At 34.3% G+C, this 18,304-nt stretch overlaps 1 protein-coding gene across 9 annotated transcripts in view; it reads left to right on the forward strand.

The window, feature by feature from the left end:
• The window catches only part of WDR17 (WD repeat domain 17), a 115,488-nt gene that overhangs the window by 44,142 nt on the left and 53,042 nt on the right, over window positions 1–18,304 (forward strand). For 5 of the 9 annotated variants that reach the window (XM_008000300.3, XM_008000306.3, XM_008000309.3 and 2 more), the window contains 5 exons: window positions 484–612; window positions 5,021–5,204; window positions 8,821–9,051; window positions 14,041–14,292; window positions 17,662–17,784. In XM_008000300.3, the coding sequence (XP_007998491.3) occupies window positions 484–612; window positions 5,021–5,204; window positions 8,821–9,051; window positions 14,041–14,292; window positions 17,662–17,784 (919 nt within the window). Of the gene's footprint in view, window positions 1–483; window positions 613–4,891; window positions 4,912–5,020; window positions 5,205–8,820; window positions 9,052–14,040; window positions 14,293–17,661; window positions 17,785–18,304 lie in introns of those variants that run through there. The other 4 variants (XM_008000314.3, XM_008000313.3, XM_073017735.1 and 1 more) reach the window with 2 other exon arrangements.

Below are 18,304 nucleotides of genomic sequence, written 5' to 3' on the forward strand. Positions count from 1 at the left end.
GGAAGCTGAGGCAGGCGGATCACGAGGTCAGGAGATCAAGACCATCCTGGCTAACACGGTGAAACCCCATCTCTACTAAAAATAGAAAAATTAGCCAGGTGTGGTGGCGGGCACCTGTAATCACAGCTACTCAAGGAGGCTGAGAGAGGAGAATGGTGTGAACCCAGGAGGTGGAGCTTGCAGTGAGCCAAGACCGTGCCACTGCACTCCAGCCTGGGTGACAGAGCAAGACTCTGTCTCAAAAAATATATAAATAAATAAATAAATAAATACATAAACAAATAAATAAATAAGTTGCCTCGATGTCTGCAGACATTTAGGGAGTTCTACTGCTGTTCTTTAAAAATAAAAGTCAAAATTAATAGTACTAGTAAAATGTTTTCCAGGGCATAAAGGTAAGTGTTGGGGAAGACAGACATAAAACAGTGAGGAGGTTTATCAATAATGAAAATCACTGACATGTCTTCGAATTTGTTTTTCAAGGCAAACATGTCCCAGGTAAGGCAAGTGGGATTGCTGGCTGCTGGATGTCAGCCGTGGAACAAGGATGTGTGTGCTGCTGGCGGAGACAGGTTTGCGTATTGTGCGACTCTGGCTATCTATATTTATCAGGTAAAATAATAATAATTCTTTTCCATTTCTAATTATATCAGGTAAAATTAATATTTAATGAATACATATTTTAAGTCCTTGTTACATGAAAAACATAATGCTATAATTTCATTTATATTTCTATTTTTAAAGTTTTGCGATTTATACCATATAGGTTTTAAAAGTTAAACCTTTAGAAAACACATTATTAAATTATTAGTAACTTTGATATAAGAAAATTCTTTTATCAGTTGAGAAATGTGGGTAGTCCATTAGAGATCATTATAGTAAAATTAGGACAGATATATTTTGAGATATTATTGGGAGAAAAATTCATATAACTATTTTTTTCATGTCCTAGCTCTATTCAGATACCCCTTATCAGTTCATAATTTATAGAGCCAAAAACAGCCTGAATTTCTTCATATAGAAGTGCCACAAGCATGTTAAATCAAAGTCCAGTCTTTCTCCTTAAATTCAAAGTCAGTATCTCAGTGTCACCAGCTAACCATTCATCTAAACCAGAATTGTGATAGTTATCTTTGACTCCCTCTTCCACTCACATCCTGTGCCTTTGGTAGCCAAGAGTGATTCTAATATGTTCCTGATATCTTTCTCACCTGAATTATTATAATAATCTCTTAATAGTCTCTATTTTTACTTTGGCTCCCACTAATTTTTTGTTCAGTGTAATCAGTTATCTGTAATGCAAATCTAAATTTTAAAGCTTTCAGTTGCTACTCATTCCCTGATAGTAACATCTAAACCTCATAGTATGGCATTCAAATGCTTTTGTGATCTTCCTGCCTCTCTCTTACTCTGTGTTCCAGGTATACCAAACCAATTACATTTTTCTAAGACATCTCAGTCTTTCATATCTTGCCTTCGCTTACACTAATTTTTCAGTTTGCTTACATTGCCTGTCTAGAGAACACTTTCTCATCTTTCAAATCTCAGCTCCTGTATGAACTCTTTTCCATATACTATTTTCCCCTCTTTCTTAGTAGTAAAGGACCTCATAAAAAGCCTCTCTACATGCTTTCATTTATTAGAAGTGAGTCTTTCCCATCTTTTCTCAAATTTTTGCACACTTTCTGGCACTTAGAAGACATTCATTACTTGTCTTAAATGAATGGGTTTAAGGAAAGAATCTTGAAACTCCAACTTACTTCAGTTAAGACTAAGAATAACTTGTTTTATTCTAGAGCAAAAATTCTTTTCATTACTGCATATTAGTTCATTACTAATTGTATTCTGATTTATTGAAAATTTAAGAAATAATAGCATTAATGTATAAAACAATCCATTTTCCACAATATAGAGTAAGATTTTAAGTGGTCCATTTCTTAAAATGTAGAAATATCTTCAAACTTCAGTGAAACTCACACTTCTTCATTTTCACACCCTTCATACACAACACGAGCAGCAAGACTTCTAAATGCCTCTTTTGTTCTCCCATCTACCTCCTTTACACTCTTTATATAATGCCAGGCTTCTCACTCCCAAATCCCTCCTACACAATTTCTCTCCTAATCCTAAGTCCCTGTCTTGTATTTTATTTCCTCCTCAAAGAAGAGAAAGTTATCAAGCAAGTCAAACTATTCTTCTGAGGTAAGGATGGTAAAGAAACTCAGTGGGTGAAACCAAAACTTAATTTTTTCAAGTTTCTATATCTTAAATTTATGATGACATTTTATGATGAATGTTTAAAAATATTGAGATAAAATTATTAATATAAACAATGTACCTGAAAGTTGTCATGTCATTAAGGACTGAAACAAACAAAAATTATCCTAATTTAGAAGGTGATGTAAATAAACTTAGGGGACAGTTCATTACAGTGTCCACTATAAAACCTAGTTTCAAAGTATGCCAATAGAAAATTATATTATTAAATGGTGACATTAACATGAAATTTATGTTAATAAGTATTGTTTTAAATATTATCATCTCAATTAAAGTGCTTTGAAAATTATGCTACGTAAATATAACATGATACAATTATTTTCGGAGGAAATATTTATTAAATAACACCTAGCACTAATGCATAGTCAAAGTCTGATAATTGGTCACACTCTGGATAATGACACACTTGTATTATATTTTTCTGAATGATTAAATGATAATGGGAAATGGTATTAGAATTTTTCCTTAACTGTTGTTTTGTAATGCACTAATATGCTAATGTACCCTAAAAGTAGAGTAATTTATGGTCAATCTCAATGTAATAGTACAGTTTAATATTACTGAATTGTAAATATCATAAGAACGCATTAGTAGATTAATTCTTGCAAATAGTTCATTGTTCTCTAGTGTGCTCACAGTTACTATGTAGATAATTTGTATGGTAATGTCAATGAAGGTCACTCATATGCCACGTAGCTTCTTCACACATTTACTATATTAATAGATTCTTCTATTAATTTCTAACTTATATAGTAGGGCTTTTCTTTTGGATACATTAGATATCCTCACTGTATCTACCATAGGTGACTTAAATTGCTGAATAATTTGAAACTTAAAATCATATTTATTTCTAAAGGTATAGAAAACACAATTATGTATTTAAGTAAGTCAACTTAAAATTGCTATTGCTGCAGTGCTGATCAGATGAAAACTCCATTGGTAATGGGTTATCTTTAATAATGTTTTAATCCAAAGTTGTCCAAGAATAGCTGAAGTTATAGAAAGAGAGAGAAGTTATAGAATAGAAAGCTTTAGGAAATACTTATGTGATTAGTCAAAAAGTTTACATACAATGTTCACTGCAGCATTATCTGCGATGGCAAACATTAAGTTACTTAGATGTTAAACAGATCATAAGTGTTTATTCTTTCAATAGTATTAACTGAATATCTTCAATTAACCAAGCCTTACTGTGTACCAGGATTGCAACTATGAAGAAACAGGCAAAGTTTTTTGTAGAACTTATATTCTTGTAAAGTGTAAGGAAAGGTGATAAGATAAATAAGTAAACAAATAAATAGGTAAAATTTTCAGAAAAAAGTGTGTTCTACAGAGGCTGAAAAAACAGGTATAATAAGATAGAGTCATGGGATAAGTTCTCGGGAGAGTTATGAATTAAGATAACATGGTCAGAAAACATGTCTCAGAAGAGGTTCATTTAAACTCAGACCTCAATAGGAGAATGAGGCCGGGCGCGGTGGCTCACGCCTGTAATCCCAGCACTTTAGGAGGCTGAGATGGGCGGATCACGAGGTCAGGAGATCGAGACCATCCCGGCTAACACGGTGAAACCCCATCTCTACTAAAATACAAAAATCATTAGCCAGGCATGGTGGCAGGTGCCTGTAGTCCCAGCTACTCAGGAGGCTGAGGCAGCAGAATGGCGTGAACCCAGGAGGTGGAGCTTGCAGTGAGCTGAGATCACGCCACTGCACTCCAACCTGGGCGACAGAGCGAGACTCCGTCTCAAAAAAAAAAAAAAAAAAAATAGGAGAATGAATAACCATGAGCAAATCAGTGGATAGGGTGTTTAGAAGTCAAAGGAGCAGCAAGCAGAAGGCCATCAAGTGGAGGTGATTGGCTGTAAAAGAGAAACAAGAAGTTCAGAGGGATCAGGGAGGAACATGATTTCAAATTACTTTGGCTAAATAGCAGAGATTTGATCATGTAGAGATTTGAAGGCTGCTTATCAGTTAGGATTTTATTGCAAGCATATGGCTTTAAAAAGTTTGATGTAATAAATATTTAATATCATAATGATTTTTAAAACTTAGAATAGCACTGTGAAAGGCTCATTATATGCTAAAGGGGAGAAAACTATAACAAAAGGACATAAACAACATATTCCAAAACATGCTAAAAATGATAGAGATTAATTCACTAATTAATGCAGTCTCATTTACAAAAGAAATAGGAAAAAGTAGGCTGTTTATTTTTTCTATTTACATATAAAAACACAATATAATGTCCTGTCCAAAAAACAGTAAAATTAAAAGAGCGAATGACATCATTGCTCTGGAAACTTTGTACATCTTAATAGCGTAATAATGAGCAGTTGGCGTATTCAACCCAAATTTTCTTGATTCAAGTATAAGTGAAAAATTGCAGGAAAAAAAATATTCCAAAACCAAGGGTTTTTCTTCTCATAAATAGATATAGTTATGGAAAATATAATAAAGCTCTGAATTATCATGCATATTTAAATGTGAAACATTTATTTTTACTTATATTTAAAATGGATGTGTTTTTATCCTCTCAGTTTTTAATGTTTTTTTTTTTTCAGCTGGTTGAATATTCCTGAATACACTTGAATGTAGACCAAGGCTTGAAATGTGTTCATGTCTTTATTATTAGGTGAACTAATTTTCATGCATGTAGCTTTAGTTTTGTGTAACGTGACTATTAATAGTATATTATCTTAAAAAGGAGCACTAAAATATGTTATTTATATATTTTGTTTTAGTTGGATCGCCGTTATAATGAATTCAAACTTCATGCAATTATGTCTGAACATAAAAAAACAATCACAGCAATTTCTTGGTGTCCACATAATCCTGATCTGTTTGCAAGTGGCAGTACTGATAATTTAGTGATCATTTGGAATGTTGCAGAACAAAAAGTCATTGCTAAACTCGACAGTACAAAAGGTATAATTATAACTGGGATTTATTTTATGGAATAAAATATTTTTATTTCAACAAGCACTATCAATATTATTAGTTCAGGTTTTAAACTGGTATTTTCAAACTTCCTAATGGCAATCTGTATAAGAAATAAAGTTCACATAATGACTCGTGTCCATAGGTACAAAACTGAAAAAAAATTCATGAAATAATTATACTTACAACATATGACGAACTAAAAATCTAGTCAAAACCAAATAATTTTATTAATGTTTAAATATAATGTAAGAATTTCCAAAATAAATATAAAATTAGTAATCAGAAAGATGTTCTTATTGAGACAAGTAAGAAGCCTTGGCTGTTCGTTACTCTAGTCCAACCTTTAAATTACAAAGAAAGTATTATGCATATATTTGATGCATTGTTGAGCTGGTTTCATGCCTTTGTTTTTAATTTGGTCAACGTAGAACGTCCTTATCACACAAATTGGGCTTTATGAATTGGAATAATAGCATTATACTCTTTGTACTTAGAATTGGGAACTTGTGTTCAATCTTATCCCATCATAATGGTAAAGTTAAGTAATAATTATTCTGTGTTCAGTGTGACAATAATTAACTCTCTTTTTAAGCACTATATTTAGCTCAATTGATTATGGTTTTGAAAGCTACTGCTAGATATGTTTTTCAATTCAGCTTCTTCTCTAAAAAATAATTGTTATAAGTTTGAGGTATAAAACTGAGACATGAAAATCTCACCTTGTTTTGTTCAAATTTCTTTATAATATTCTAAGGCAAAAATACTGGGAATTTATAGGCAATTATCTTTGAATTTGTTTCCATAATAATAAAAAAAACTTTTTCAACTTTTAAACATATTCGATATATTCAGTATATTGGTTTGTCTTTTCAAATTTAGGTCGTTAAGAATGCTTAAAATATCAGTGTAATACTTAAATTTTATTACTCAACTGTTAAAGGTATTTGTCAAATGAAGTTATTTTTCAACTAGAAAAATATGGATCTCATTCCCAAGTTTACGTACCCTGTTTTTTTATTTTTACTTAGAACAACCAGTGTATTAGATAGTGCGTAATGTTTGCTTCAATCTCTGAAAAATATTGTAAAAAGTCAACTATCCAGTGAGCTTCCATTAATGTAATTAACAATTTTTCTTAAGGCTTTCTGTGACAAAAAAAACAAATTACTTTTGGCACTTTTGTGGTATATAAACAGTGATTGATAGCCTCAATCAAGACTTTTCATATCTCGCCATGTTTTCTAGTCGTATCTGTTTGTCTGCCAATCACAAATTCTATAGGTTACTCCATTACTGTTTTTATTGATCGATAATGCATTTCCAAGTACTTTAAATCCAACTTTGTGTGAGATTAATTTTAAATAACACAACAAATTTTTCTTGAAATTCTTTCCATCTTTTATGTGCCATAAACTAAAATGTTGCATATTATTGTTCTCATAAAGGTGTAACACAAAGTCAATGTTAGGTTATAACTGCATATAATAAACATAAATTCTAAATGTTATGCAAAAGTAATGATTATTACCTCCTAGTGTGTCCATGGTTTTATCATCAAACACTATATACATCACATCCATTCACAGGGGAAGATTTTATTTATTCATCAGCTATATGCACCATAGTTCTTTTGTTACTGGATATACAATTAAATAATACTTTCTAATTAACAGTCCCAGAATGATTAGATAATTGTGGAAAACTTTTGGCAAATTTTTCATCTTTTTCCTTTCTTTGAAAATTTTCAGCTATCAATATCTCCCTCCTCCAAATATCTTCCTAATCTGAAGATTAAAAGCTTTGATATTTTATTTGCAAAAAAATTATGACTATTTTTGGTGATTTGCATCTTAAGATAACACTTTTGAAATGTTTTCGGCTCATTTTTCTTTTTAGAATCCAGTTTAAGCAAAGTAGAAATTTGCATTAAGTGAACTTTTTTTTTCAGCTTTCAGATACAGTTGTTAAATTTGATCTCACCTCTGTATTTTTACTTCTTCCTTTTGTTTCTAATAATCTAACAATCCATTTAAAGGAAAATGCATATTAGTTTTTCCAAATGTAAAAACTGTCACCAACTTGAAAAAGTCACACTTTATCTAACAGTGGATGATAATACCACTTACCTATCTCAGAATATTGTTAGGAGAATTAAATGGCAGCGCTCATTGGAAGTGCTTGTACATGTCATTATAAAAGTGTTTTCTATTATTATTTTGTGACACTTTTTCTGGTCCCTTCACTTTCCTCGCTGTCTTTCTCTAAATATATAGTCAGAGAGCCAGTATTCTATTGTCCTTCTTCTACTGTGCTGTGTGGTTTGATCCATACAGAGTACCTCATCTCTTTTTTGGGTAAATTCTACTTCTGTTAATGTATCCTAAAACCACATCAACATTTGTATTGACTTTTTTCATGTATACATTCATTCATTCAGCAAATATTTATGGAGTCCTCATTGTGGATGAGGCCCTGAAGTAGGCATTAGGCTTTGTTTCTGCCTCTTGGAGAGCATAGACTGCTGACACAAACCGAACTTACTATCAGTCAGCGAATTTCGACTCTGTGTCTTTGTTCATATCATTTTCTCTTTCTGGGAAATACTGCTCATTCTATGTATTTAAACTCTACCCCTCCTTCTAGGTATAATTCAAATCTAATTTCTTTCTAGGACAGTAGCACAGTGGTTTCTAAACCTTTCTGCATATCAAAATCATTTGACGAAGCTTGTTAAAAATAAATTCCTTGGCTCAAACTCCATATGACCTGATATGTTATAATCCATTTCATGATTTTGATGCAGCCAGCTAGTATATCAGTGTTGGAAGATGCACGATCTCTGTCTCATAATACTTATTTTATATATGATTTATTTGATTACAATAGCAGGTATATTAACAATTAACTTTTATATTCCATCTTATCGATTAAAAGATACCTTTACATAAATGATTATATTTCCTTGACTTTCATGTGAAATAAATGGTCAGCTATTTTTATTGTTATCTCCATTTTATAGATGAGGAAACAGAAATTTAGAGAAATAAAATGACTTGTTTATCTGAGACAAGGCTTAGATTTGAATCTAAATTCCTGATAAGACATAGATTATAACATTAAGTCCATTGTGTTTAAATCCTTATAGTAGCATTTATCTTTTTATTCACTAATCCCTGTCTCCCTAACACATATTTAAAATTCTCTAAAGCAGGAATGTTATCCCACACTACCTTGTATACCTAGAATGCCTAGAGGTCTTATATACAAATACACAATAAGAATTTATTGCTCTAATCTTTAATATATAGTCTACTAAAATAAAGAAGTCTATAAATGTATTTGACTGTATGAAGCAAATGATCATGTAAGTAGTATTTCAACCTAACTAGATACATTTTCTTTCATCATGGACTTTCCCTACATATGTTCCCTGCAGTCTTATAAATCCAATTCCCAAGTAAGAAAGTAATGTGTCTTAAAAATAATAAACATGCTCTTGTATTTTAATTTGTTTTAGAAATGTAAACAGTGCAAGGAATATTTAATGGTATAATCTTGTGCCATATCTCTTTATTATGTATCTGTATTTAATTTATTCCAGGGATCCCCGCCTCTGTTAGTTGGTGCTGGAATGCAGAGGATGCGGTGGCATTTGTTTCCCACAGAGGCCCACTGTTCATTTGGACCATCTCAGGACCAGATAGTGGAGTGACTGTACACCGAGATGCTCATAGCTTCTTGTCTGATATCTGTATATTCAGATGGCATACAAACAAAAAGGGGAAAGTTGTGTTTGGTCATATTGATGGAAGTCTATCAATTTTTCATCCAGGTAAGAATTTAATTAGTGAGGTATCTTAAATAGTATGTTTTTCTTATATATAATTTTGTACTTGCTTGGTCTTTCCAGTGACCAGTCCCCATTTTGAATAAAGTCAAAAGTGACAAAATTTTCATTTTGATATTATTGTTAAAATGTTATCCAGTATTGTACTGAGTCTAAATATACATTTGACGTAAAATGTATATATATTATAATACGTTCAACACAGCTGTGAATATTTCACTTGGAATTAACCTAAATCAGTCATTTCTCCCAATTTGTATTTTTAATCAATTCTTTCTTTCTGTATATTTACTAAAAGCATCCTGAATGAACAAGGACATACAACTAGAGGATATGATGGCTTACTAATACTAAATATTTTCCCATTTGCTTGTAAAAATACCATTCTGATGCCACGGCTCCTTGGCAGAGGCTTGAAACGGGCATGAAAGAAAAATAACCCTTCGAACCCCTATTAGTTAATTGATTTGGCTTAATGAAAGGGTCTGAGAAATTAGTTTATGTTCTTACATAACTAATTTACAAAAGTAAGATTGAAAAATCAAAAATTACCTGAATTGCTTGCTTCCCCCTCAAAAATAAGTATTTTTAACATTTGGGAAAATGCTTTTAACCATTTGATATCACTGTTGATGTATGTGACTTCTGGCTGGCTAGATGGATGAATGAAAGTGCTTTCTCAGGAACACGATAACTACTTTCACAAAACAAATTACATTTAATTTGTCTGAAATTAATGTAAAATGAAATCGAAATTGAACAAATGAAATTGTGAAAATTTAAACTAATCTTTCTTTAGGAAATAATGTTTCTAAAGTTAAAAAGGATTGTGTAAAACACTGAAACATTGGGGCCATTATATTCTAAATACATTTTAAACAGGGTCTATTTTTACCTTTTAAAGAAAGATAAAAATAAATGTTCATATACTTCTTCCCCAGCTTCTATCTCAGCTCTTTGTACCTGTCCTCTGTTGTTCCTTCTGGTTGTACCAGGTTTACATGGGGACAGTTTCACTGATTTGTTGGAGATTAGGATGAGGAGGGATCAATGACTGGTGCTGCTCCTGGATTTGTTGTATCAGGTACCTGCACTGCAACTTACCTGTTCCATCCTTGCGCTGGAAGCCGATTCTGTTTTATAGTCGGTCGTTAAGGCTCCTAGTTAGGCAATAGAATTCATAGCTTTCTTTGTTTTGATCTGGTGAATACCACTTCTTTCTCTGTAACCTTTATTTCCAGCAGTCTTCCTTAGACTCAGGAATGCAATCTATAATAAACATGGCTGTATGCTGTGTGGTTCCTCCTCTTACCTCTCTGGGTTACGTAACCAAATCTCATTAGTGATATTCCTCCACTTCTTCCCTGGCCTGCACCCAAAGATTTCATCAGGGTTGTGACACTTTCTTTTCAAGCTAGATCTGAAGAAGATGTGAGCAGTGTGTTTTTATTTTATTCTAAATTGCACTCTAGATATTTTTTATATTTTATGATTTGTCATTTTTACCCTCTTGTCACTGAACTAAGGTTGTCTTTTTCTTGCTTTATTATTATTAGGCATCTTTGAACATTTCAAGCCATAGGACATTGAGACTTTTTATTGTGTATCTAAAATACAAAACATTGAGACAGTGCATGTTTATTTTGACATAGAAAGAACAGGAAAGAAAAAAGGCCACTTTTGTTTTCTCTCTCTCAGGTTTAGAAGATAGAATGTTTAATATTTGAACAATCTGAGCTATGTGCCTTCCAGAAGAGACCATTGTTTTTCAATAACCCAATCTTCCAGTTGTTAAACCGAGTGAAACCATCTATACCTAAGTCAGCGTGTGTTATTTTTCTGTTCCACCCATATATTAGTTTACTAGGGCTGATGTAAGAAAACTATAACCAACAGGATAGATTAGAACAACATAAATGTTATTATCTCACAATTCTTGAGACCGGAAGTATAAAATAAGGTGTCAAGAGGGGACCGTGCTCCCCCTGAAGGCACTAAGGAAGAGTCTGTTCCAGGCCTCTCTCCTGGCTTCCTGTTGCTTGGCGCGTGGCAGTATAACTGCAGTCTTCACATGGCACGCGGCATCCCTGCTGTGTGCATGCGTGTGTCTGTGACAAAACTTTCCCTTTTATAAAGACACAGTCATGCTGGATTAGGCGCTACCCTAAGGGCCTCATGTTAACTTTATCATCTGCGAAGGCCCTCATTCCAAATAAGATCACACTGGCAGGTACTGGGAATTAGGACTTTAACGCCTCTTTTGAGGGAGCACAGTTCAATCCATAACAACCCAGTACAGACTTGTTAACCTCATTCATTCTGCAGGATTTATTTAGCAATTAATATGCACAAAACATTACAAAAGGTACAATCCTGATAGGTATTTTCCATTTGCATATACATGAGCTAATGGATCATGAAGGAATCACTGCCTTTGAATTCTAATACTACATTCTGGATTGTGAGTTTGAAACTGTTAGCATGAATACCAGTATAGTTAGGCTTCTTACTGCTCATGAGTTGTTAACCTTATCTTCTTAATGACTTACCAGCACCACAGATGGCTCTATCCCTGTGTTACAACATAGGATTTCTGTCCTCCACGTTCTTGCAGGAACCTATGACCTCAATATCTCTGTTGTCTAGTCCTTCTCAGAAGAAACAATAAATATTCATGGAGAACTGGCCACAATAATGTAGTTCATCATTTTAAATCAGTAATTTTTAAACTATGCTTTGTATGTTTGTATACTTGTGTGTGTATTGAGGGTAGGAGAGCTTCATAGATGATCCAGCTGAGCTTTAAGACTTCTCACTTTCAGCCTGAACAGCACCATGCTATCCTGTATTACTTACTGGATTTTCTTGTAAACTTTCTCATGTGAACAGAAGATTCCAGGGCAAAAAAATTGGAAAACTGCTTTAGCTATCTCAAATGTATTCTTAGGCCACATTCATCAGAGAACCTTTTAAAAAATCTTTATTATAATCATGTTTAAATTGAATTGATTTTAGTATTACTCCATGAATGTGCCTTAATAAAATTTGCCTTCTTTTATTTTAGAAATATTGTTGATGACACTGTCTCTATATAACTGTTACTTAGTGGAAAAAACAGACTCAGTTTCTCCTGCTGTACTCTCACAACACACTTCTGATACTAGATGTGTGAGAGGCTTTCTCCACCCATTAAGCTAGTGGTCACCTCTACAGCAGACACTCGCTGGGTGTCCTCCACTTCAATTCCGACACTATCTACCTGGAGATAGAGTCACATCACACACACTCAGGGATCAGTCGCCATGACTGTCCCCTCTTATCCCAGTTGTAAGCCCCGGCTTATTTTGCCTGTGCTTCTGAATGACTGGCTATAAATTGAGGTTCCCACGCCCCCCTCCTTGGATTTGATTAGTTTGCTAGAGTAGCTCACAAAACTCAGGGAAACACTTCCTTACCTTATTATAAAGAATATTACAAGGATACAAATGAAAAGATGAAAAGGGCAAGGCATATGGGAAAGAACATGGGGCTTCCTTGCTATCTCCAGACATGCAGCCCTCCAGGAGCCTCCACGTGCTCAGCTTTCTGGAAGCTCCCAAATTCTGCTTCTTTTGGGTTTTTATAGAAGCTCTATTACATAGGCATATTGATTAAAACGTTGGCCCTTGGCGATCAGCCTAACCTTCAGTCTCTCTTCCTTCCCTGGACATTGGGAGATGAGGTTGAAGGTCCCAACTCTCTAATCAAGCCTTGGTCTTTCCGGTGACCAGTCCCCATTGTGAAGCCACCTAGTGGCCACCAGCTACCTAGTCAACTCATTAGCATACAAAAAGACACTGTAGAGATTCCAAGGATTTTAGGAGTTGTAATGCCAGGAAACAGGGATGTAAACCAAACATTTATTTCACGATATCATAGTCTCCCTTTTAGAAACACACAGGAGACATGTTTTTCTGGCCTCAATTCTGTAATTATGGGATCGCAGCAAGAGTTGTATTATCTTTCAATTGTGCTTTTTAAAAAGTAAACGCTTCCTTATGATACTCAGGACTGATTGGTACTTTCTGTTAAGGCTGTAGTCTCTTTAACTGTTGCTTCACTGCCTCTCTTGAGAATGAGAGGACTCGCTCAGTGGATTCCCATGTGGCATCTCAGCAGAATTATTATTTTTTCCATATTTCCAGTTGTGTACATAAATTACAAGGAGCAATAAGTTTGTTTGGTGATCCTTTGCTTTATTTAATTAGACTTGTTTTAATTCCATATCTTTCTGGCTTCCCTATTTGTGCCAGTAGTCGGGTGTCAATTGTAATTATGGCTGATGGTAAGATGAATGAGAAAGGAATAACAGTAAATATTAAGATGCCGTTTAAAATGTGCACCACTATTCTAAACTGTTAATCAAATTCATTTAGTCATTTTTTAAAACTCTATGAAATAAGTATTGTTATAGTCTCCGTTATTTAAAAAAAAAAAAAAAAAAAACTGAGGCACAGGGAGATTAAGTATCTGGTCTGAGGCAGCAAAGCTAGTAAGAAGCAGAAGTAGGATTGGACCCAGGCAGTCAGCCAGCTCTGACATTTCTCCTTTTAAATCACTATATGATATTCTTCGTTTCAACAAGTGTTTTCCCTATTTCTGTGCTGCTGTAACCCAGTGAAATTTGTAATTGTGGACAAGATCTGAGTATATTATTTATCTGTATATTTTCTTACCGCTTTTTGGTAACAAATGGGAGATACGTTCAAGGCACGAGAAATTGCCAAAGCAGAGTATTGAGTCTGACTTTCATCAATAGGACAAACAAATTTTTTCTGCATTCACATGTCAGTTATGCCTTCTGCATATAAACACCACGTTTGTATTTTCAGTACCCTCAGAGATAGATATTGTACAAGGAAAAAGTTGACATCATCCAAATTATTGATCTTTTTTGCAAGTTTTTCGGAAATAATTATCTCTGTATTTTAATAGGTAATAAAAATCAGAAACATGTTCTGAGACCTGAATCCCTTGAAGGGACAGACGAAGAGGATCCCGTTACAGCCTTGGAGTGGGACCCACTGTCTACCGACTATCTTCTAGTGGTTAATTTGCATTCCGGAATTCGCCTCGTAGATTCTGAATCGCTTTCTTGCATAACCACATTTAATCTTCCCAGTGCAGCAGCTTCTGTGCAGTGCTTAGCCTGGGTTCCCAGTGCTCCGGGGATGTTTGTAACTGGAGGTAAGCCAGTGCCCATCCCGCAGAGTTTTAAATATGTGTATGTATTCTTTCCTTGAATTTAGAAAATTGTCCTTTATAGGTTTATTTTGTGGAAAATTTATTAATAGCTCAATTATTATCCTTCATTGTAAATTGCTATTGTACTTTTATTTATATTGTGTGTCATTGATGATAAATAAAATGAAATGACAAATAAAAATGAAACTTAAGGTTCACTCTGCCAGGTTTCTGGAAATACCTTGGAATATATTATATATGTGCACACATGTGAGCATGTCTGTGTATGTGCAAAAGACAAAGACAGTTCAATTTCAGGCATAGTAGGATGACAGTGAAGGTGCCAACCAGAAAAACAATGACCTGATCAGAGCTTTATTAGCTTCACTGTCTTAGTCCATTTTGTGTTGCTATAACTGAATACCACAGAATATTCTGCTATAACAGAATACCACAAGCTGAGTAATCTATAAACCACAAAAGGTTTATAGTAATCTAAACTATAAGCTAGATTAGTTTAAGGCTAATCTAAGGAGGCTGGGATGCCCAAGAGCATGACACAGGCATCTGGTGAGGAACTTCGTGCTGCTGAAAGCAAGAGAGGGCAAGAGCATGAAAGCAAGAGGAGAACTAGCTCACTTTTATAACAAAGCCACTCTCACAATAAATAACCCACTCCTACACTGTCTATAGTAATCCATTCATAAGAGTAGAGCCCACATGACCTAATTGCCTCAGATTAGACCCTATCTCCTAACAATGTTGCATTGGGGATTAAGTTTATAACACAAGAATTTGTGGGAGTCATTCAAACTCTAGCACTCACTGATCCATGGGTTGAACGGATACTCCTTCATCGTTTCCTAGTCATGAGAGAATTAGCAAAGCTAAGTAGTGATAGGGGATGGGAAGATGGGGGAATTGAGGAATAATAATTAGAAACTAAATGACTCTACTTTTACCATTTAATTGTGTTCAGGGAGAGAGACCTCTGGAAAAACAGAAAATGTTCAGCTACTGTATAAATACTTCCCATATTTGCTTAATGTAAAATAATAGACAAAGACTCTTTATAGTCTCAAAATTTTAAATTCTTTACTTCTTTAACACTTAACATAATACTGATGCCACCCTGTATCTTTGGGTTCTGCATCCGTGAATTGAACCAACTGTGAACGATAAATGTTAGGGGAAAAAATTCCACAAAATTTCAAGAAGCAAAACCTGACTTTGCAGTGTGACAAGTACTACGTTGAATCCATGTGAATAATGTGATGTGTAGGCATTGGATTAGGTATAGCAAGCGATATGGCTTGACTGTGTCTCCACCAAAGATCTTATCTTGAATTGTCATTGCCATAATCCCCAACTGTCAAGGCCTGACCCAGGTGGAGCTAATTGGATCATGGGGGCCACAGTTTCCCCTATACTGTTCTCGTGATAATGAGTGAGTCTCACGAGATCTGATGGTTTTATAAGTGTCTGGCATTTCTCCTGTTTTGCCCTCACTCCATTCCACTGCCCTGTGAAGAAGGTGCCTGCTTCTCCTTTGCCTTCCACCATGATTGTAAGTTTCCTGAGGCCTCCCAAGCCATGCAGAACTGTGAGTCAATTAAACCTCTTTTCTTTATAAATTACCCAGTCTTGGGTATTTCTTTATAGCAATGTGAGAACAGACTAATACAGTAAATAATCTGGAAATGATGTAAAGTATACAAGAAAACGTGCATAGGTTATATGCAAATATTATGCCACTTTATGTAAGAGACTTGAGCATTCATGGATTTTGTTATCCGTGGGAGGTCCTGGAACCAATCTCCCATGGATAACAAGGGGCAACTGTACATGAAAGTAGATGGATTCTTAATTTATATATCTTAATTGCCTTTAACTTTTCAGGATATAATTAATAATAGGATGGAATTTTTTTTTTTTTTTAAGACAGTGTCTTGTTCTGTCATGCAGGCTGGAGTGCAGTGGTACAATCTTGGCTCACTGCAACCTCTACCTCTGGGTTCAAGTGATTCTCCTGCTTCAGCCTCCCAAGTAGCTGAGATTGCACTGTGGCACATGCCACCACACCTGGCTAATTTTTCTACTTTTAGTAGAGACGGAATTTTACCATGTTGGCCAGGCTGGTCTCAAACTCCTAACCTCAAGTGATCCACCCGCCTCAGCCTCCCAAAGTGCTGGGATTACAGGCATGAACCATCATGCCCAGCCCAATAGGCATAGAAATTTTTAATGTCTATTATTACTATTACTGAAATATCCTTCACATATAAAATTCACCATTTTTAAAGCATGCAGTTCAGTGGTCTCTGGTATATTCACAAAGCTGTGCAATTGCTACCACCGTCTAATTAAAAAACATGTCATTATTCCCCCAGCCAACCCTGTACTCATCAGCAGTTACTCTCCATTACTCCCTCACCAAAGTCCCTGATACACACATGTGCAAACATAAACTGCTCATTACTTTCTGTCTCTGTGGCCTTGCTTCTTCTGGACATTTCATGTAAATGGAACCATTCAATCTGTTGCCTTTTGATTCTGGCTTCTTTCACTTAACGTAAAGTTTTCAAGGTTCATCCATGTTATAGCATGTATCAGTACTTCATTCTTTTTATGGCTGATTAATATGTCATTATATGGATATGGCAAGTTTTGTTTATCCATTCATCTGTTGATAGACATATATATTGTTTCCACCTTTTTGCTGTTATAGATAATGATGCTATGAACATGTATGTACACGTTTTGGTGTGGACTTTTGCTTATTATTCTGTTGAGTGTTTGTCAAGGAGAGGAATTGCTGAGCCATATAGTAATTCTATATTTAATCATTTGTGGAACTGCCAGACTCTTCTCCAAAGCAGTAATTAAGGTGGGAATTTTGGAAGAAAGGAGACTGTCTGATTGGTCTTCAGGTATATCTGACAGTCCTTAATGGCTGAAAGTGGACTGTGGAGCAGTTTATAAACATTTCAAAACTAGAAGGATTGATTATTTAAGGTTAGAAATCGAGGGTTTTCTGTGGCTGGCCATTTCCTAGAACAAGTGTGTGTCCATAGGGTCTTTTTTTGTGGCTGAGTTATTATAATGATCTTTATTGGAGGAAGCTGCCAAGACAGGCAGTTTCTAACCCTATAAAAGGTTTTAGAGCAAAAAAGTAGTGAAACATGCCAAAAATTTAAAGGTTAAATAGTATTTCAGCTGTTTGGTTGTACTACTGTATGGTATTGTTATTCAAAGGATGTCAATAATTAGTCCTACAATATTTCCAGTTGAAATTTTGTTATACTTTTATGTCTAGGCATTTTAGTTTCATACAAAATTTGTTAAAATATGCTTTTTCCCTGATCTGACTAGATTCTCAAGTGGGTGTTTTACGCATTTGGAATGTTTCAAGAACAACACCTATTGATAACCTTAAATTAAAGAAAACAGGATTTCACTGCTTACATGTACTTAATTCTCCTCCAAGAAAAAAGTGTGAGTAAAAATGTTATCATTTAATTTTTAAAAAATATTGTATTTTCTATCAAATAAAATGATATAGTGATATATCAAATACTATATGCCACTGAAAAGCAATTTTTAAAAAAAGGTTTTGATAATATATGTGCTCAAGGAACCATCAAAGCTACACAAGATCTAATATTACCAAATTGAAAATATTTAGAGTCAAGTTACATTTTTAATGCTACTAAATAAGAATATTTAGATAATTTCAGATTACATGGAAAAGATGAATCAATGATATTGATGAAAATAAGTTAGAAATATTAAGAGTGATAGGATTAAATAGATTATCTGAACTGAATTTATGTTTTAAACATGGCCCGTTTAAAATCTGTACAGTTTATAACAAAAACAACCTAAATATTCAAATTATAGGATCTAGTATACATATTACATGTTTGAATACCAGTTGCCACTGGATTAGTAGTTAGTATTATGGATCTTCTGTATCTTCTTTATTTCTGTTTATATTTTCTGTATCATTCATTGC

This window comes from Chlorocebus sabaeus, chromosome 7, assembly GCF_047675955.1.
Source record: "Chlorocebus sabaeus isolate Y175 chromosome 7, mChlSab1.0.hap1, whole genome shotgun sequence".
NCBI lineage: Eukaryota > Metazoa > Chordata > Mammalia > Primates > Cercopithecidae > Chlorocebus > Chlorocebus sabaeus.